Source organism: Scyliorhinus torazame, chromosome 12 (genome assembly GCF_047496885.1).
Source record: "Scyliorhinus torazame isolate Kashiwa2021f chromosome 12, sScyTor2.1, whole genome shotgun sequence".
Lineage (NCBI taxonomy): Eukaryota > Metazoa > Chordata > Chondrichthyes > Carcharhiniformes > Scyliorhinidae > Scyliorhinus > Scyliorhinus torazame.
Window position 1 is genome coordinate 223,081,886 of NC_092718.1, and position 15,843 is coordinate 223,097,728.

At 43.5% G+C, this 15,843-nt stretch overlaps 1 protein-coding gene across 1 annotated transcript in view; it reads right to left on the minus strand.

The window, feature by feature from the left end:
* The window catches only part of ywhae1 (tyrosine 3-monooxygenase/tryptophan 5-monooxygenase activation protein, epsilon polypeptide 1), a 58,614-nt gene that overhangs the window by 15,152 nt on the left and 27,619 nt on the right, over positions 1-15,843 (minus strand). The window contains exons 2-5 of the mRNA XM_072470000.1: positions 7,695-7,894; positions 5,296-5,402; positions 1,633-1,839; positions 737-873 (exon numbers count right to left, since the gene is read on the minus strand). Of these exons, the coding sequence (XP_072326101.1) occupies positions 737-873; positions 1,633-1,839; positions 5,296-5,402; positions 7,695-7,894 (651 nt within the window). The remainder of the gene's footprint in view (positions 1-736; positions 874-1,632; positions 1,840-5,295; positions 5,403-7,694; positions 7,895-15,843) is intronic.

The window sequence follows — 15,843 nt, forward strand, 5'->3', positions numbered from 1 at the left end:
GGACGGCACCCCGAGGAGACTTCCTGAAGCACAGGTTTGTGCAGCTCCCAACGGTCAGGACAAGTCATATGATTGTGGGAAGGGGTGAAGCTGGAGCTTCTGCTTCAGCTTACATGGGTCTCAGGCCCCAAAAGAGTTGAAGTTTTAACCCTTGTACACATTAAAGAGTTGAGTCAGGCTAAATAGTCAACTTCAATAGGTTAAGAGTCAGTTTCAGATTGGAGCACAATTTCTTGCAATTGAACTAGGATAATTGGCTGCTAATGGGTTTGGTATGGCAGCAGGCTAATGCAGAGTTAAAACTTTACCTTAGAAGAGGCCCAATAGCTTGTCTTTTTTATTTCTTTCCCATTTGCCTTTGAATACACATTAAATATCCAAGGTAGGAATGCTCATTCTGAGAGCAGGTGCAAACATGATGGGCCAAATGGCCTCCTGCTGTGCCGTAACAATTCAATGGCTCTGAAATTCAGTGTTTCCTCCATTCCTTTGGTCGCAGTAGCTTGAAGGGGTGGACAAGTGGGCGCAGAGGATCCTTGCAGTATTCGTACTGAAGATTCCCAAGTTACTGGATCATGCACTTAAACATCTTAAATGAATATGACCTGCCCTCTCCAATTCTTGTTTCAGTGGAGTGTGGATAAGAACACCGAGGCAAAACAAACAGGAAATCTACTACATTCATTATATGAAGACCAGGCTCCCTGGAAATCAGTAACTTTTGCTGGTTACATACCATCTCCCTGCATGTCTGAAGTCCATAGTGTCAAGTTGTCACGTAACAACTGCATAATGAGTGTAGAGTCCTTGTAGCTTTCTTCACTCAAGGTATCCAGTTCTGCAATTGCATCATCAAATGCTGCCTTTGCCAATCTGTGGGCGAAAAGCATATTTATTTTGTTACTGCAGCCAACTCACAGCTCAGACTGGCACTTAACATTTCAGTTTCAACACAGGTGACATTCGCTCTACTGCTTTCAGTAGTGTGGTTCATTGGGTGCAATCAGCAGCCATTTTACACCGACTTCCACAAACAGCAGGGATGGGCTGGTTTACCGGGCTAAACAGCTAGCTTGTAAAGCAGAACAATGCCAGCAGCACGGGTTCAATTACCGTACCGGCCTCCCCAAACAGGCACCGGAATGTGCAACTAGGGGCTTTTCACTGAAGCCTACTTGTGACAATAAGCGATTATTATTATTAGATGAGCTGAATGGCCTGTTCATCTGTTTCGCAGCACTGCAAGGACGCGAGGAGAAATACCTTGAAAATGTGCCACAAGATATCTCAACATCCATCTGAACCACAGGAACAAGTAGACAGGACCTTAGTTTAATATCTCACTCAAAGGGACAGCCTCTGACCGATGCAACCCCATAATACTCCATTGAAATATCAGGCTGGAATAGAGCTTGAACACCTTTGACTCAGGGCTGAATGTCCTCAACTGAGCCCGGCTGAGATTGTGCTCTCCACAGCTGAAACACTGGCTGGCTAACTGTTCAGCCTCTACACAAGGGATCATTCAGAGAAGATAGCAGAGGACACCTACAAATAGACCAGCAACTTTAGAAGAGGTCACAACTGTCAGCCTGAATACCCAGTGTTCCAGCTTGTATATCCTGTACATACCTGCAGGCACGGTCAGGAGAGTTGAGGATTTCATAGTAGAATACAGAGAAATTCAAAGCAAGGCCTAAGCGGATGGGGTGCGTCGGCGGAAGTTCCGTCATTGCAATATCACTAGCCGCCTTGTATGCAACCAGGCTGTTCTCTGCTGCCTCCTTCCTGTCATTCCCTGTTGCAAACTCTGCCAGATACCTGTGGTAATCACCTTTCCTGTAATCAGAACAAAATTCAATAAACCAAACCTGGTCAAGTCACAATAATGGTTTCACTCTAATATAGTATTAAAGCTCAATTTACTAAAAATGGAGTGAGGGCATGCAACACATTTAAACACTATTGAACTTAAAACGAAAATAAAACACGGACTCGGCTAATCAGTTACACATTCGCCTTCTCTTACCCTCTACTAACCAGCTTCTGAAAAATTATGAACACGGTACAGAGAAGCATGCGGATAACCAAAATAAAATAAAATACTACTGAAAAGAAAGAACTTGGCATTTGATTGAATAGCAGGATATATAAGCACAACTGGAACCTATGTTTAAATTCTGAGCTCCACTATCTTTCAGGGGTCACTGGATGATGATCAGGAGCCCGATTCTTGGCAAATTTCTTTCCCCTCTCTCAACCGGCCACTTGGCTAATTGAAGTAACTCCAAATGCTGCTCTGATTGAGGTCAGCTAACTCAACACAGATCAGTAATTCAATCTGGGGCCCTACGGTCAGTATACCTCACTATCATCTAAAGCAGAGACTTCACCTAGCAGGCTATTCTGAGAGCATCAATTATTTTCTTAAGTCAACGTTTCTTTGGCTGGCAGAAAAAGTCAAACGTCATGCCCATAAATTCTGCTTTAGGGGGTGGCACGGTAGCACAGTGGTTAGCATTTTGCTTCACAGCGCCAGGGACCCGGGTTTGATTCCCCGCTGGGCCACTGTCTGTGTGGAGTCTGCACGTTCTCCCTCTGTCTGCGTGGGTTTCCTCCGGGCGCGCCGGTTTCCTCCCACAAGTCCCGAAAGACGTGCTGTTAGGTGAACTGGACATTCGGAATTCTCCCTCCGTGTACCCGAACAGGCGCCGGAGTATGGGGACTAGGGGCTTTTCACAGTAACTTCATTGCAGTGTTAACGTAAGCCTACTTGTGATACCAATAAAGGTTATTATTATTATTAGAGCAGCACTTCCTATATCACCTTATTTGAACTTGAGTTAGAGGTCACCATACTTCAGCATGGAAATGTATGGGAGAAGGATAATGGCGAGCATTTCAAGAATTATAACATGACTTACAACAAATTTGGATTCCTGTAAGTTACTAAAAGCCAGTAGGAAAAATAATCCAACCATATCTAACAAGAGAAGTTAAGCATTCAAATCAAAGGACGAGTCTTATAAAGTTGTGGGGAAAATGCAGTAAGCAGTAAGGATTGACAGCATATTTAAATTCAAAAGAAAACCAGCCCCAGGTCACTGTCCATGTGGAGTTTGCACATTCTCCCAGTGTCTGCGTGGGTCTCACCCCCACAACCCGAAGATGTGCAGGGTAGGTGAATTGGCCACGCTAAATCGCCCCTTAATTGGAAAAAATATTTTGGTGCTCTAAATTTAGTGTTTTTTTTAATTCAAAAGAGAACCAAGAAATTGATAAAAAGAGAAAACAGAATATGAAACTAAGCAGGTTGCAAAAGCTTCCATAGGCATCCAAAAAGGAGGTGACAAATGTGGGCTCGTTATAGGCAGAGAATGGGGATTTATAATGGGCACTAAGGAAATTGCCGAGAAATTAAATGAATGCTTGGTGTCGGTCTTCACGGATGAAGATAGCGGAAACCTCACTGAAACATTGAGAATCTCAAAGTAGTAAGTATTAGTAAACAAATAATGCTAGAGAAATTACTGGTGCGGCAAGTTGATAAATCCCCTAGACTTGGTCATCTACATCCCAGAGTGCTGAAGGAGGTGGCTGTAGAGATAGTGATTATTTTAAAATACTACAGATTTTAGGATGGTGCCTGCATATTGCAAGGTAGGAAATGAGGCTCAACTATTTAATATGGAAGAGGGAGAGAAATCGAGGAACTACAGACCTGTTAGCCTGACATCAATAGTAGGGAAAATGCTGGAATCTATTCTAAAGACTGAGATAACTGCGCCCTTCGAAAATAACAGCGAAACTGGCCAGAGTCAACATGGATTTATGAAAGGGAAATCATTTTGAGGATGTTACTGCAAGAACAGATACTTGTGAATCAATAAGGTCCTTCACAGGAAGTTAGTAAGCAGAATTAGAGCTCATGGGATGGGGGGGGGAGGAGGAGAGAGAAAACAGAGAGTAGGGATAAACGGATCACTCTCAGGTTGTCAGGTTGTGACTATTGGAGTGCTGCAAGGATCAGTGTTGGGGTCTCAGCTATCCACAACATGTATCAATGATTTGGATGTGGGAACCAAATGTAATATTTCCAAGCTTGCTGATGACACAAAACTTGGCAGGAATGGGAGTTGCAGTGGATACACAGAAGCTTCAAGGAGACTTAGACAGACTAAGCAAGTAGGCAAGAACATGGCGGTACGGTGGTTAGCACTGCTGTCTCTCAGTGTCAGAGACCCAGGTTCAATTGCAGCCTTGGGTGACCGTCTGTGTGGGTTTCCTCCGGGTGCTCCGGTTTCCTCCCAGTCCAAAGATGTGCAGGTGAGGTGGGGTTGTGGGGGTTGGACAGGGGAGTGGCTCCAGCTAGGGTGCTCTTTTGGAGTTAGTGCAGATTCTATGGTCCAAATGGCCTCCTTCGGCATTGTCGGAGTTCTAGGTACCTATTTGTGGAAGAGAGAATGTGGTGTAAAAATGTGAAGTTACCTATTTTGGTAGGAAAAATAGAAACAGTATTTCTAAAATGAGGAGATTGGGACGTGATGATGTCTACAGAATCCTGGATGTTCTTGTTCATAAGTCACTGAAAGCTAACATGCGGGTGCAACAAGTAATTGGGAAGGGAAATGTTATGTTAGCATTTATTGCAAGGGGATTTGAGTAGGGAAGTTTTGCTGCAGTTGTCTAGCGTCTTAGTGAGATCACACCGGGGGTACTGTGCACAGTTTTGGTCTCCTTATCCAAGGAAGGATATTTGGCCATAGAGGGAGTGCAACGAAGGTTCACCAGATTAATCCTACAGACGGCAATATTGTCCTAGGAGGAAAGACTGAGGTGACGGACCTGTATCCTCTAGAATTTAGAAGAATATGGGGTGATCGCATTAAAGTGTACAAAATAATTCGGACAGGGTTTGACAGAGTACATTTAGGAAGGATGTTTTCCCTAGTTGGAAGATGTGGGGTGCAGCAAAACCAGGGGGGGGGAAACAGTCTCAGAATAAGAGGTAGGTAATTTAGGACCAGAATACAGGGAACGGTCTTCTGTCAGAGGTAGGTGAATCTTTGGGGTTCTCGACCCGAGGGGTGTGGAGGCTCTGTCATCAAGCATGGTCAAAGCAGCGGAAGATGGGATTGTTAGAAAGCGACATTAAGGAATATGGGGATAGTGCAGGAAGATGGCATTGAGGGAGATGATCAGCCATGATGAGAGTTAAATGGAGGGGCAGGCTTGAGGGGCTGAATCGCCTGCTTTTGTTTTTCTAGCCATACCCTGAAATGGCCCAGTACATACATTTTATAGTAGAAAACCTTTGACTCTCCGGTGTTGGCAGCAGGAATGAGGTGTTTATCCAGTACATCCAGAATGTCATTACAAATTGTTTTCAGTTCCTCCTCAACCTGAAATTCCAACAAGATTTAAAATTATAAATCAGAGAACAAACTCTCACAACAGACCAAAAATATTTACCGCAAACGTATCTGTATGGTTACTTTCAGGCGACTGTACAAATTAATGAGGTACATGAAATCAAAGAACACCACCATTCGTCGCCTAGATCTAAAGGTACCCTCAATTGGAAGTGGGTGAAAATTTCTCTCAAATTTCCTCATGTAAATATATGCACAGAATGCCAGAGGGATACCACCATGAGTCATAGAACTCAAAACTCGTCAATTCAATGCAACACGGTAGCAAAGTGCATTTGGTTTATTTTTGTTCACATGCAGGCAAGACAATGAACAGTTCCAAGGACGTCATCAGTATTACTTGGATTCATTTTCAGCTGTAGTAACAAGCATCCCAGCATAGTTCCCTCAGATTTTCCTTTTCTCATCTCCATCCAACGTGGGTAAATATCTCCACTATCCAGACTGGCATGGCGAAGATCAAAATTCACCATGTGCGTTTTTAGACCAGAGACACAAGAAAATTGAACAGTCTGGAATTGAGTAAGATCTTTTTTTTTTTTTAATATTACGAGGCATGTGGAACTTTTTAATTTCAATTTTGAGTACCCAATTCATTTTTTCCCAATTTAGCGTGGCCAATCCACCTACCCTGTACATCTTTGGGTTGTGGGAGTGAGACCCGCGCAGACACAGGGAGAATGTGCAAACTCCACACGGACAGTGACCCGGGGCCGGGATCAAACGTGGGACCTCGCGCTGTGAGGCAACAGTGCTAGCCACTGCACCACCGTGCTGCCAGAGGCATATGGAACTTTACCCCAGCAATTTCCTGGGTCAACTGTTGCACCATATGTCACATTCCCAAGTCCAAAATGTTGAACTCACTATTTCAATGATACTGTCCGGCAAAGTTCCAAGTTTGAACTTAGATTGATATTTGGGAAGGGGGGGGGAAAGAGGCGCGAAACATTCAGTACAGTATAATCTGAGACACACTGTTTAGTGTACACCACCTACTTGAGTGCAGGCTATAACGCCTAGCTGGAATTCAGTAAAGAGGAGCCAGACTTTTCGCCTGGAGTTGCCACAGGAGGCCCAACTGATGTCAGTGGCTGGAGCAAACATTTTGTGTCTTAGATTCTGCTGTTAAGCACCCATTTAAAATCACAGGGCATGGACGTGCGAATGCATGCACCAGCACGGTTTTTGGTTGGGAAACCTGGGGACTGCAGACTTTCCTGGTGAGGTTTTTACTTTCAAAAAAAATAAAATAAATCAGGGCTGGGTTTGTAGTGGTGGTGCAGTGGTTAGCACTGCTGCCTACAGTGCTGAGGACCCAAGTTCGATCCCGGCCCTGGGTCGCGGTCTGTGTGGAGTTTGTACATTCTCCCCGTGTCTGCATGGGTCTCACTCCCACAACCCAAAGATTGGCCACGCTAAATTGCCCCTTAAATGGGAAAAAAATAAACTGGGTACTCTTTTTTTTAAAAAATCATAAAGTAGACTATTTAAATCACCCCATCATATCTGACCCACAAGATGCAAATTAAAATGTATTAACGAGGTCCCTCTTGACTCACCAACTACACCTCAGGCAGTGATAAAAACTACTTGATTGCAGCTTTTGTTCTGCCAAATTTCTACCAGGCAGAGGGAGTTAAATCCCACAACTCAGATGTTCATGAGACACAGGAGTCTCGAGCTGGGTTTAGATGGATTCAAATCCTTTTTCACATTTGCTGGACATGGAATTGAAATAAAATTCCTCATTTGCATTTCAAAGAGAAACAAACCCTGAAAGTTCATCTCAAACTTTCTCCACAGATGCTGTCAGATGAGTGCTTACTCTATTTTGTTTAAAAAGAATTCTCAGCTTTGCGAATGCCAGCAAGATTGCTTTTATTACCATTTCCAGTTGCCTTGACAACTAATGGCTTAGACCACATCAAAGAGTCGCAAGAAATTAAATGAAAACTCAAGACTCAACCAGATCAACCCATGCCTTCGCCTCCATCACCTTACCTGATAGGTTACTGTTTCTCATATCTGCACTTTCTCCAATGCACGTTTTTGTGGGGTGGCGACAGCAACAAACAGATTCTTTCCCTCCCAAAAAAGATACTGAGATATGAAATAAAGTCACTACCTTAAACTCACTGCTAGTTTCTTTGGAGACTCAGTAATCACCCCACTGCCAAGAAACACAATCCTTTATTACCTGTAAACTAGCTGTTTTATCGATCTATAATTTGCAAGGGATGGCAAACCTTTTGGCCTTACCGTTTTTCTGTATTCACGGATCATTTTTAGTTTGTCCTCTCCACCTTTGTTTTCCTCCTTTTGCTCAATACTGCTGATTATCCTCCAGGACGCTCTCCGTGCTCCAATCACATTTTTATAGGCCACAGACAGTAAATTCCTTTCCTCTACCGTCAACTCTACGTCCATGCCAGCTACCCTCTTCATTGATTCCACCATTTCTGTGTCACAGGAAAGAAACATAAATCAAAGTAACTAAGTGATGCTTAATGCATTATGGGCCAATCCTTAAAGTGCAAGTTTCAGATTTCATTATTTTGAGTGTAAGTAGGAAGACCAAAAGAACCAAAGAGCGAATTGTACTCGAACCCCAACTTCTGGCATCCTAGTGTAACAAAGTAGGTTTAGAGTAAAACTCAACACACCAAATACCATGTTCACACAATTCCCAGAACAAGCTGCCAAACCAACCCATTATCGTTTCTCAGCTCAAATGTTGTATATTTTTCAAATACCATTTTAGTAACCAATATCGTCTATGCTGCCACTCCATTTTAAATGTTAAAAATGTAATCTAATCCTTACTTTTTCATTGCTTTAATTAAACTCCTATGGAACACTAGAAACTTTCCAATAGCTTGCATAAGCAGGAAACTTGCAAGTCCCAATTGTTTGAACTGATCAAAATCCACATAAAATCAGTAGTATTATTCTGTACCGGACTTTCAGACCATGGTAAACAATTACCTGTGCAGTTTATACAGCACAACTAATCTTTGCCTCTGATGTAGTTACAGAACGGACAGACATTGCACAATTGCCATCCCATAAAATGTTGCTCAGTGCACCACACCCATATATTGGTCAAATGCCTGCAGTTACTTTGCTTCAGCATTCAACCGCTCCACTACTACAAACTTTCAATAAGCACTCAAGGATCTTTCTTCAGGGATGAGGTTACACTTTCCACCCATTCATCTTTAAATCCCCACCCAGGCTATGTTTACATAGTAATATTCCGACATATCAAGCTCTACCCCAAGAAATACAGCTGGATAGGCTTCACCCACCATTTCAAACATACACCAGATCTTATCCCTGCTGCAGCAGACTTTTATAAACACCATTAAATGCAGTTGGAGAACTGAAGTGAACAAATAAAGTGTAGATAGCCATGTCAAAGCAAATATAATCACTCCCAAAATCTTCTGAACAATAAAGGTTACAACATCAACTCCCGCACAACCATCCAGCTCCACAGCTTTTAATACTAAAGAGGAACATGCTTGGAGGAAGTCTACTTCTAGACTGCATATGGCGAAGGACAATATGCTGAAAAGCACTTAAATATTTAGGAACAATAGTTTTCAGTAACTGAATTAGACAAATTCATTTTATAATTGGATCCATTCACTGCTTTCTAATGATCAAATATGGAAAGCTCACCTCATTGAGGTTCATTTTTAAAATATTTTTATTCTCCTTTTTCACATTTTCTTCAAACTTTACACCCACCAACAAACAATAAGCGGTAACGAATATGTTGCCTGGTATGGAGGGCATTAGCTGTGAGGAAAGGTTGAATACACTTGGTTTGTTCTCACTGGAACGACGGAGGTTGAGGGGCAACCCGATAGAGGTCTACAAAATTATGAGGGGCATAGACAGAATGGATAGTCAGAGACTTTTTCCCAGGGTAGAGGGGCCAATTACTAGGGGGCATAGGTTTAAGGTGCGAAGGGCAAGGTTTAGAGGAGATGTACGAGGCAAGTTTTTTTTTTTTTTTTTATACAGAGGGTAGTGGGTGCCTGGAATTCGCTGCTGGAGATGGTGGTGGAAGCTGGGACGATAGTGACGTTTAAGGGGCATCTTGACAAATATATGAATAGGATGGGAATAGAGGGATACAGCCCCGGAAGTGTAGAAGATTTTAGGTTAGACGGCAGCATGGTCGGCACAGGCTTGGTGGGCCGAAGGGCCTGTTCCTGTGCTGTACTTTTGTTTGTTCTTTGAATACAATGTCAATTCCCTTATCAACAAGAACGATCCCATCCTTCCACCAACCCCAAACAACCCACATGTCAACATAAACATCAAATAAAAAACAAAAGGAATCAGGAATCACCCAGTCACCAATTTATTTATTTTTTAAAATTATTTTTTATTCTCCTCCTCTTTCACATTTTCTCCCAAATTTACACCCAACAACAAACAATAATCAGTAACGAATGTAATGTCAATCCCCATATCAATAACAACGATCCCATCCTCCCACCAAACAGTAGCCCGCATGTTAAGATAAACGAATGACAAAACGGAATCAGGAATCACCCATAGTCACCATTAACACACACAGGCCCCCTCTCACCAACCCTTCCAGCCCCCAACCCCCCTAATGTTCGATGTCATCCAATTCTAGAAAGTGCATGATGAATAACGCCCATGAATTGTAGAACCCCTCTATCCTTCCCCTCAGTTCAAATTTGACCTTTTCAAGCGTCAAGAATTCCAGCAGGTCCCCCCGCCACGCCAGGACACAGGGTGGAGAGATTGATCTCCACCCTAACAGGACCTGCCTTTGGGCGATCAACGAGGCGAAAGCTACATCTGCCTCCGTGCCCGTTTCCAACCCCGGCTGATCCGACACCCCGAATATGGCCTCCCAAGGGTCCAGGTCCAGTTTCACGTGCACACTTTGAGATTACCCTAAAAACCTCCTTCCAGTAATCCTCCAGCTTTGGACAGGACCAAAACATATGAACGTGGTTTGCAGGCCCTCCCCCCCCCCCCCCCCCCCCCCCCGCCCCCACCCCCACCCCCAACGTTCACACGTACATCTTATATCCCCTCAAAGAGACGGCTCATCCTCGCCCTCGTAAGGTGCGCTCGATACACCACCTTCAGTTCTATCAGCCCCAACCTCACACACAAGGTGGAGGCGATCATCCTCCGGAGACCCATAGTCACTATTAACATATATAGTCCACCCTCCCCCACTAATATTCAATGCCATCCAATCCCCAAAAGTGTACAATGAATGATGCCCATAAATTGTCTCAATTAGATTTTTAACCAATGGTTTGAAAATAGAATTTAGTTTCTGTCTGCAAAATAAACATTAAGCAGTGGCTTTTATATCGTTCCATACCAATAAACTGGTTAGTGAATAGCCCTGCAAATGTTTGATGGGATTACCATCTTGATGGGATCTGTGCTAGGACCCCAACTGTTCACATTATATATTAAATTATATATTCCTTCTGCACTGTAAATTCTATGATAAATGATTTGGACGAGGGAACTAAAAGTATTATCTCCAAATTTGCAGATGATACAAAGTTGGGTGGGAGGGTGCAAGATGCTTCAGTGGGATTTGGGCAGGCTGAGTGAATGGGTACACAAATGGCAGATGCAGTATAGTGGGGATAAGTGGGAGGTTATCCGCTTCATTGGTAAAAAAACATGAAGGCAGATTATTATTTGAATGAGTGTAAATTAAGAGGGGTGAATACTCAGTGAGAGCATGGTGTCCTCGTGCATCAGTCGCTGAAAGTAAGCGCACAGGTACAGCAGGCAGTAAAGGAAGGCAAATGGTATGTTGACCTTCATAGCAAGAAGATTAGAGTACAGGGGTGCTTCACTGCAATTGTATAGGGCATTGGTGAGGCCACACCTGGAGTATTGTGGGCAGTTTTGGTGTCCTTATCTGAGGAAGGATGTTCTTGCTATGGAGGGAGTGCAACAAAGGTTTACTAGGTTGATTCCTGGGACGGCAGGACTGTCATATGAGGAGAGATGAAGTCTGTTAGGATTATATTCATTGGAGTTCAGACAGGGTGGCTTCAGAAAGAATTTTCCCAGTGGTGGGGGGGGGTCCAGAACTAGGGGTCATAGTTTGAGGGTAAGCAATAAGCTTTTAGCACGGATAACATAAGAAACATAACCCCTCGAGCCTGCTCCGCCTTTTAATGAGATCATGGCTGATCTTTGTCGACTCAGCTCCACTCTCCGGCCCGTGCACCATATTCCCGAATCCCTTTATTCTTTAGAAAGGTACCTATCTTTTTCTTAAAAACGTTTAAAGAAGGAGCCTCAACTGCTTCACTGGGCAAGGAATTCCAGAGATTCACAACCCTTTGGGTGAAGAAGTTCCTCCTCAACTCGGTCCTAAATCTACTTCCCCTTATTTTGAGGCTATGCCCCCTAGTTCTGCTTTCCCCGACCAGTGGAAACAACCTGCCCGCATCTATCCTATCTATTCCCTTCATAATTTTATATGTCTCAATAAGATCCCCTCGCATCCTTCTAAACTCCAATGAGTGCAGTCCCAGTCTACTCAACCTCTCGTCATAATCTAATTCCCTCAACTCTGGGACAACCTAGTGAATCTCCTCTGCACCCCCTCCAGTGTCAATATGTCCTTTCTCAGGTAAGGAGACCAAAACTGAACACAATACTCCAGATGTGGCCTCACCAACACCCTATACAATTGCAGCATAACCTCACTAGTCTTGAACTCCATCCCTCTAGCAATGAAAGACAAAACTCGATTAGCCTTCTTAATCACCTGTTGCACCTGCACACCAACTTTCTGCGACTCGTGCACCAGCACACCCAGGTCCCTCTGCACAGCAGCATGTTTTAACATCTTACCGTTTAAATAATAATCCATTCTGCTGTTATTCCTCCCAAAATGGATAGCCTCACACTTGGCAACATTGAATTCCATCTGCCAGACCCTAGCCCATTCACCTAACCTATCCAAATCCTTCTGCAGACTTCCGGTATCCTCTGCCCTTTTTGCTTTACCACTCATCTTAGTGTCGTCTGCAAACTTTGACACATTGCACTTGGTCCCCAACTCCAAATCGTCTATGTAAATTGTGAACAACTGCAGGCCCAACACTGATCCTTGAGGGACCCCACTAGTTACAGGTTGCCAACCAGAGAAACACCCATTTATCCCCACTCTCTGCTTTGTTAGTTAACCAATCCTCTACCCATGCTACCACTTTACCTTCAATGCCATGCATCTTTAGTTTATGCAGCAACCTTTTGTGTGGCACCTTGTCAAAAGCTTTCTGGAAATCCAGATATACCACATCCATTGGCTCCCAGTTAGCTACTGCACTGGTAACGTCCTCAAAAAATTCTACCAATTAGTCAGACACGACCTACCCTTTGTGAACCCATGCCGCGTCTGCCCAATGGGACAATTTCCCTCCAGGTGCCCCGCTATTTCCTCCTTAATGATAGATTCCAGCATTTTCCCTACAACCAAAGTTAAGCTTACCGGCCTATAATTACCCGCTTTCTGCCGACCTCCTTTTTTAAACAGTGGCGTCACGTTTGCTACTTTCCAATCCTCTGGGACCACCCCAGAGTCTAGTGAATTTTGATAAATTATCACTAGTGTGTTTACAATTTCCCTAGCCATCTCTTTTAACACTCTGGGATGCATCCCATCAGGGCCAGGAGACTTGTCTACCTTTAGCCCCATTAGCTTGCCCAATACTGCCTCCTTAGTGATTACAATCATCTCAAGGTCCTCACCTATCATATCCTTATTTCCATCAGTCACTGGCATGTTATTTGTGTCCTCCACTGTGAAGACCGACCCAAAAAACCTGTTCAGCTACTCAGCCATTTCCCCGTCTCCTATTATTAAATCTCCCTTCTCATCTTCCAAAGGACCAATATTTACCTCAGCCACTCTTTTTTGTCTTATATATTTGTAGAACTTGTACTATCTGCTTTTATGTTCTGAGCCAGTTTACTTTCATAGTCTACCTTACTCTTCTTTATGGCTTTTTTAGTAGCTTTCTGTTGTCCCCTAAAGACTTCCCAGTCCTCTAGTCTCCCACTAATTTTTGCCACTTTGTATGTTTTTTCCTTCAATTTGATACCTCCTTAGATATCCACGGTCGATTTTTCCCCTTTCTACCGTCTTTCTTTTTTGTCGGTATGAACCTTTTCTGAACACTGAAAGATCGCTCGGAAGGTTCTCCACTGTTCCTCAACTGCTTCACCATAAAGTCTTTGCTCCCAGTCTACCTTAGCTAGTTCTCTCATCCCATTGTAATTGCCTTTGTTTAAGCACAAAACACTAGTGTTTGATTTTACCTTCTCACCCTCCATCTGTATTTTAAATTCCACCGTATTGTGGTCGCTCCTTCCAAGAGGATCCCGAACTATGAGATCATTAATCAATCCTGCCTCATTACACAGGACCAGATCTAGGACCGCTTGTTCCCTTGTAGGTTCCATTACATACTGTTCCAGGAAATTATCCCGGGCACATTCTATAAACTCCTCCTCAAGGCTGCCTTTACCAACCAGGTTAAACCAATCGATATGCAGATTAAAATCTCCCATGATAACTGCTGTACCATTTCTACATGCATCCGTTATTTCTTTGCTTATTGCCTGCCCTACCATCCTGTTACTATTTGGTGGCCTATAGACTACTCCTATCAGTGACCTTTTCGCCTTACTATTCCTGATTTCCACCCATTTATTGTTTCAAAATTATATCATTACCTATGGGGCAAACATTTTAGATGGGACACAACTAGTTAGTTTCTAGAAAATATGAGATATGATGGCCAAGGTAAAAATTACAGGGCAAAATATTGTATTTAGTCAATAAATCCCACTACAAATTTACTTCATGAAACCAGTATATGGGCAGCACGGTGGCGCAGTGGTAGCACTGCAGCCTCACGCCGCCGAGGTCCCAGGTTCTATCCCGGCTCTGGGTCACTGTCAACGTGGAGTTTGCACATTCTCAGTGTTTGCGTGGGTTTCGTCCCCACAGCCCAAAGATGTTGCAGCTGTACAAAACTCTGGTGTGGCCGCATTTGGAGTATTGCGTGAAATTCTGGTCACCGCATTATAGGAAGGATGTGGAAGCATTGGAAAGGGTGCAGAGGAGATTTACCAGAATGTTGCCTGGTATGGAGGGAAGATCTTATGAGGAAAGGCTGAGGGACTTGAGGCTGTTTTCGTTAGACAGAAGAAGGTTAAGAGGTGACTTAATTGAGGCATACAAGATGATCAGAGGATTGGAAAGGGTGGACAGTGAGAGCCTTTTTCCTCGGATGGTGATGTCTAGCATGAGGGGACATAGCTTTAAATTGAGGGGAGATAGATGTAAGACAGATGTCAGAGGTAGGTTCTTTACTCAGAGAGTAGTAAGGGTGTGGAATGCCCTGCCTGCAACAGTAGTGGACTCGCCAACACTAAGAGCATTCAAATGGTCATTGGATAGACATATAGACGATAAGGGAATAGTGTAGATGGGTTTTAGAGTGGTTTCACAGGTTGGCGCAACATCGAGGGCCGAAGGGCCTGTACTGCGCTGTAATGTTCTATGTGCAAGGTAGGTGGATTGAACACGCTAAACTGCCCCTGAATTGGAAAAATTGAATTGAATTGGGTACTCTAAATTTATCAAAAATGAAACCAGTATATAAATCAAGGAACAGGCAATCTGATCCAAAACTAATGTAGGGGCATTAGCTACTGTTGCAAATTCATGTACCAGACTTTAATTACCACTTGGTGTCACCAGCACACTTCAGAAATGTTTCAAGCGATCAGTATTTGCAAAGCATTAAGTACTGCATCAGAATCAAAACGGTGGGTGTGTGGAAGTAAATATCAGATAACATGGCTAAAGATAACACTGCATTTAAACCAGACACAGTTCTACTGGGTGTATATGGATAAACAAACAGCTGGCTTACTTCCAAACACACAAGACCAAATTATCACGGACAGGTGGCGAGTAGATACCTCAGACCACCTGCAAATCTAGTTAGTTCCAAACACAGAGCAAGAAAATTAACATTAATTAAATGGTTTCACCCGGTGGCTGTGGGACAGGTACCGCCTCCCCTAATGGCAATTGCAAGAATCCATAAACCAACCCTCCAACCAAATAAGAGTTAACCATCTTTTTACTAGCCGAAGAGATATGGCCACCAAACGAGTATTCGCATCCCACTTGTTGGGACTGTTAATCAGCCTGTGAATTCTTCCACAACCTCACATGGTTCTCCAAGGGAAGGTTGCAAAGATACAAAAACTATGGTATCCATCTGTATGCACCCCTAAACATGACTGGGGACAATACATTCTGCGGAGCAAACTATAACCGCGTTACACA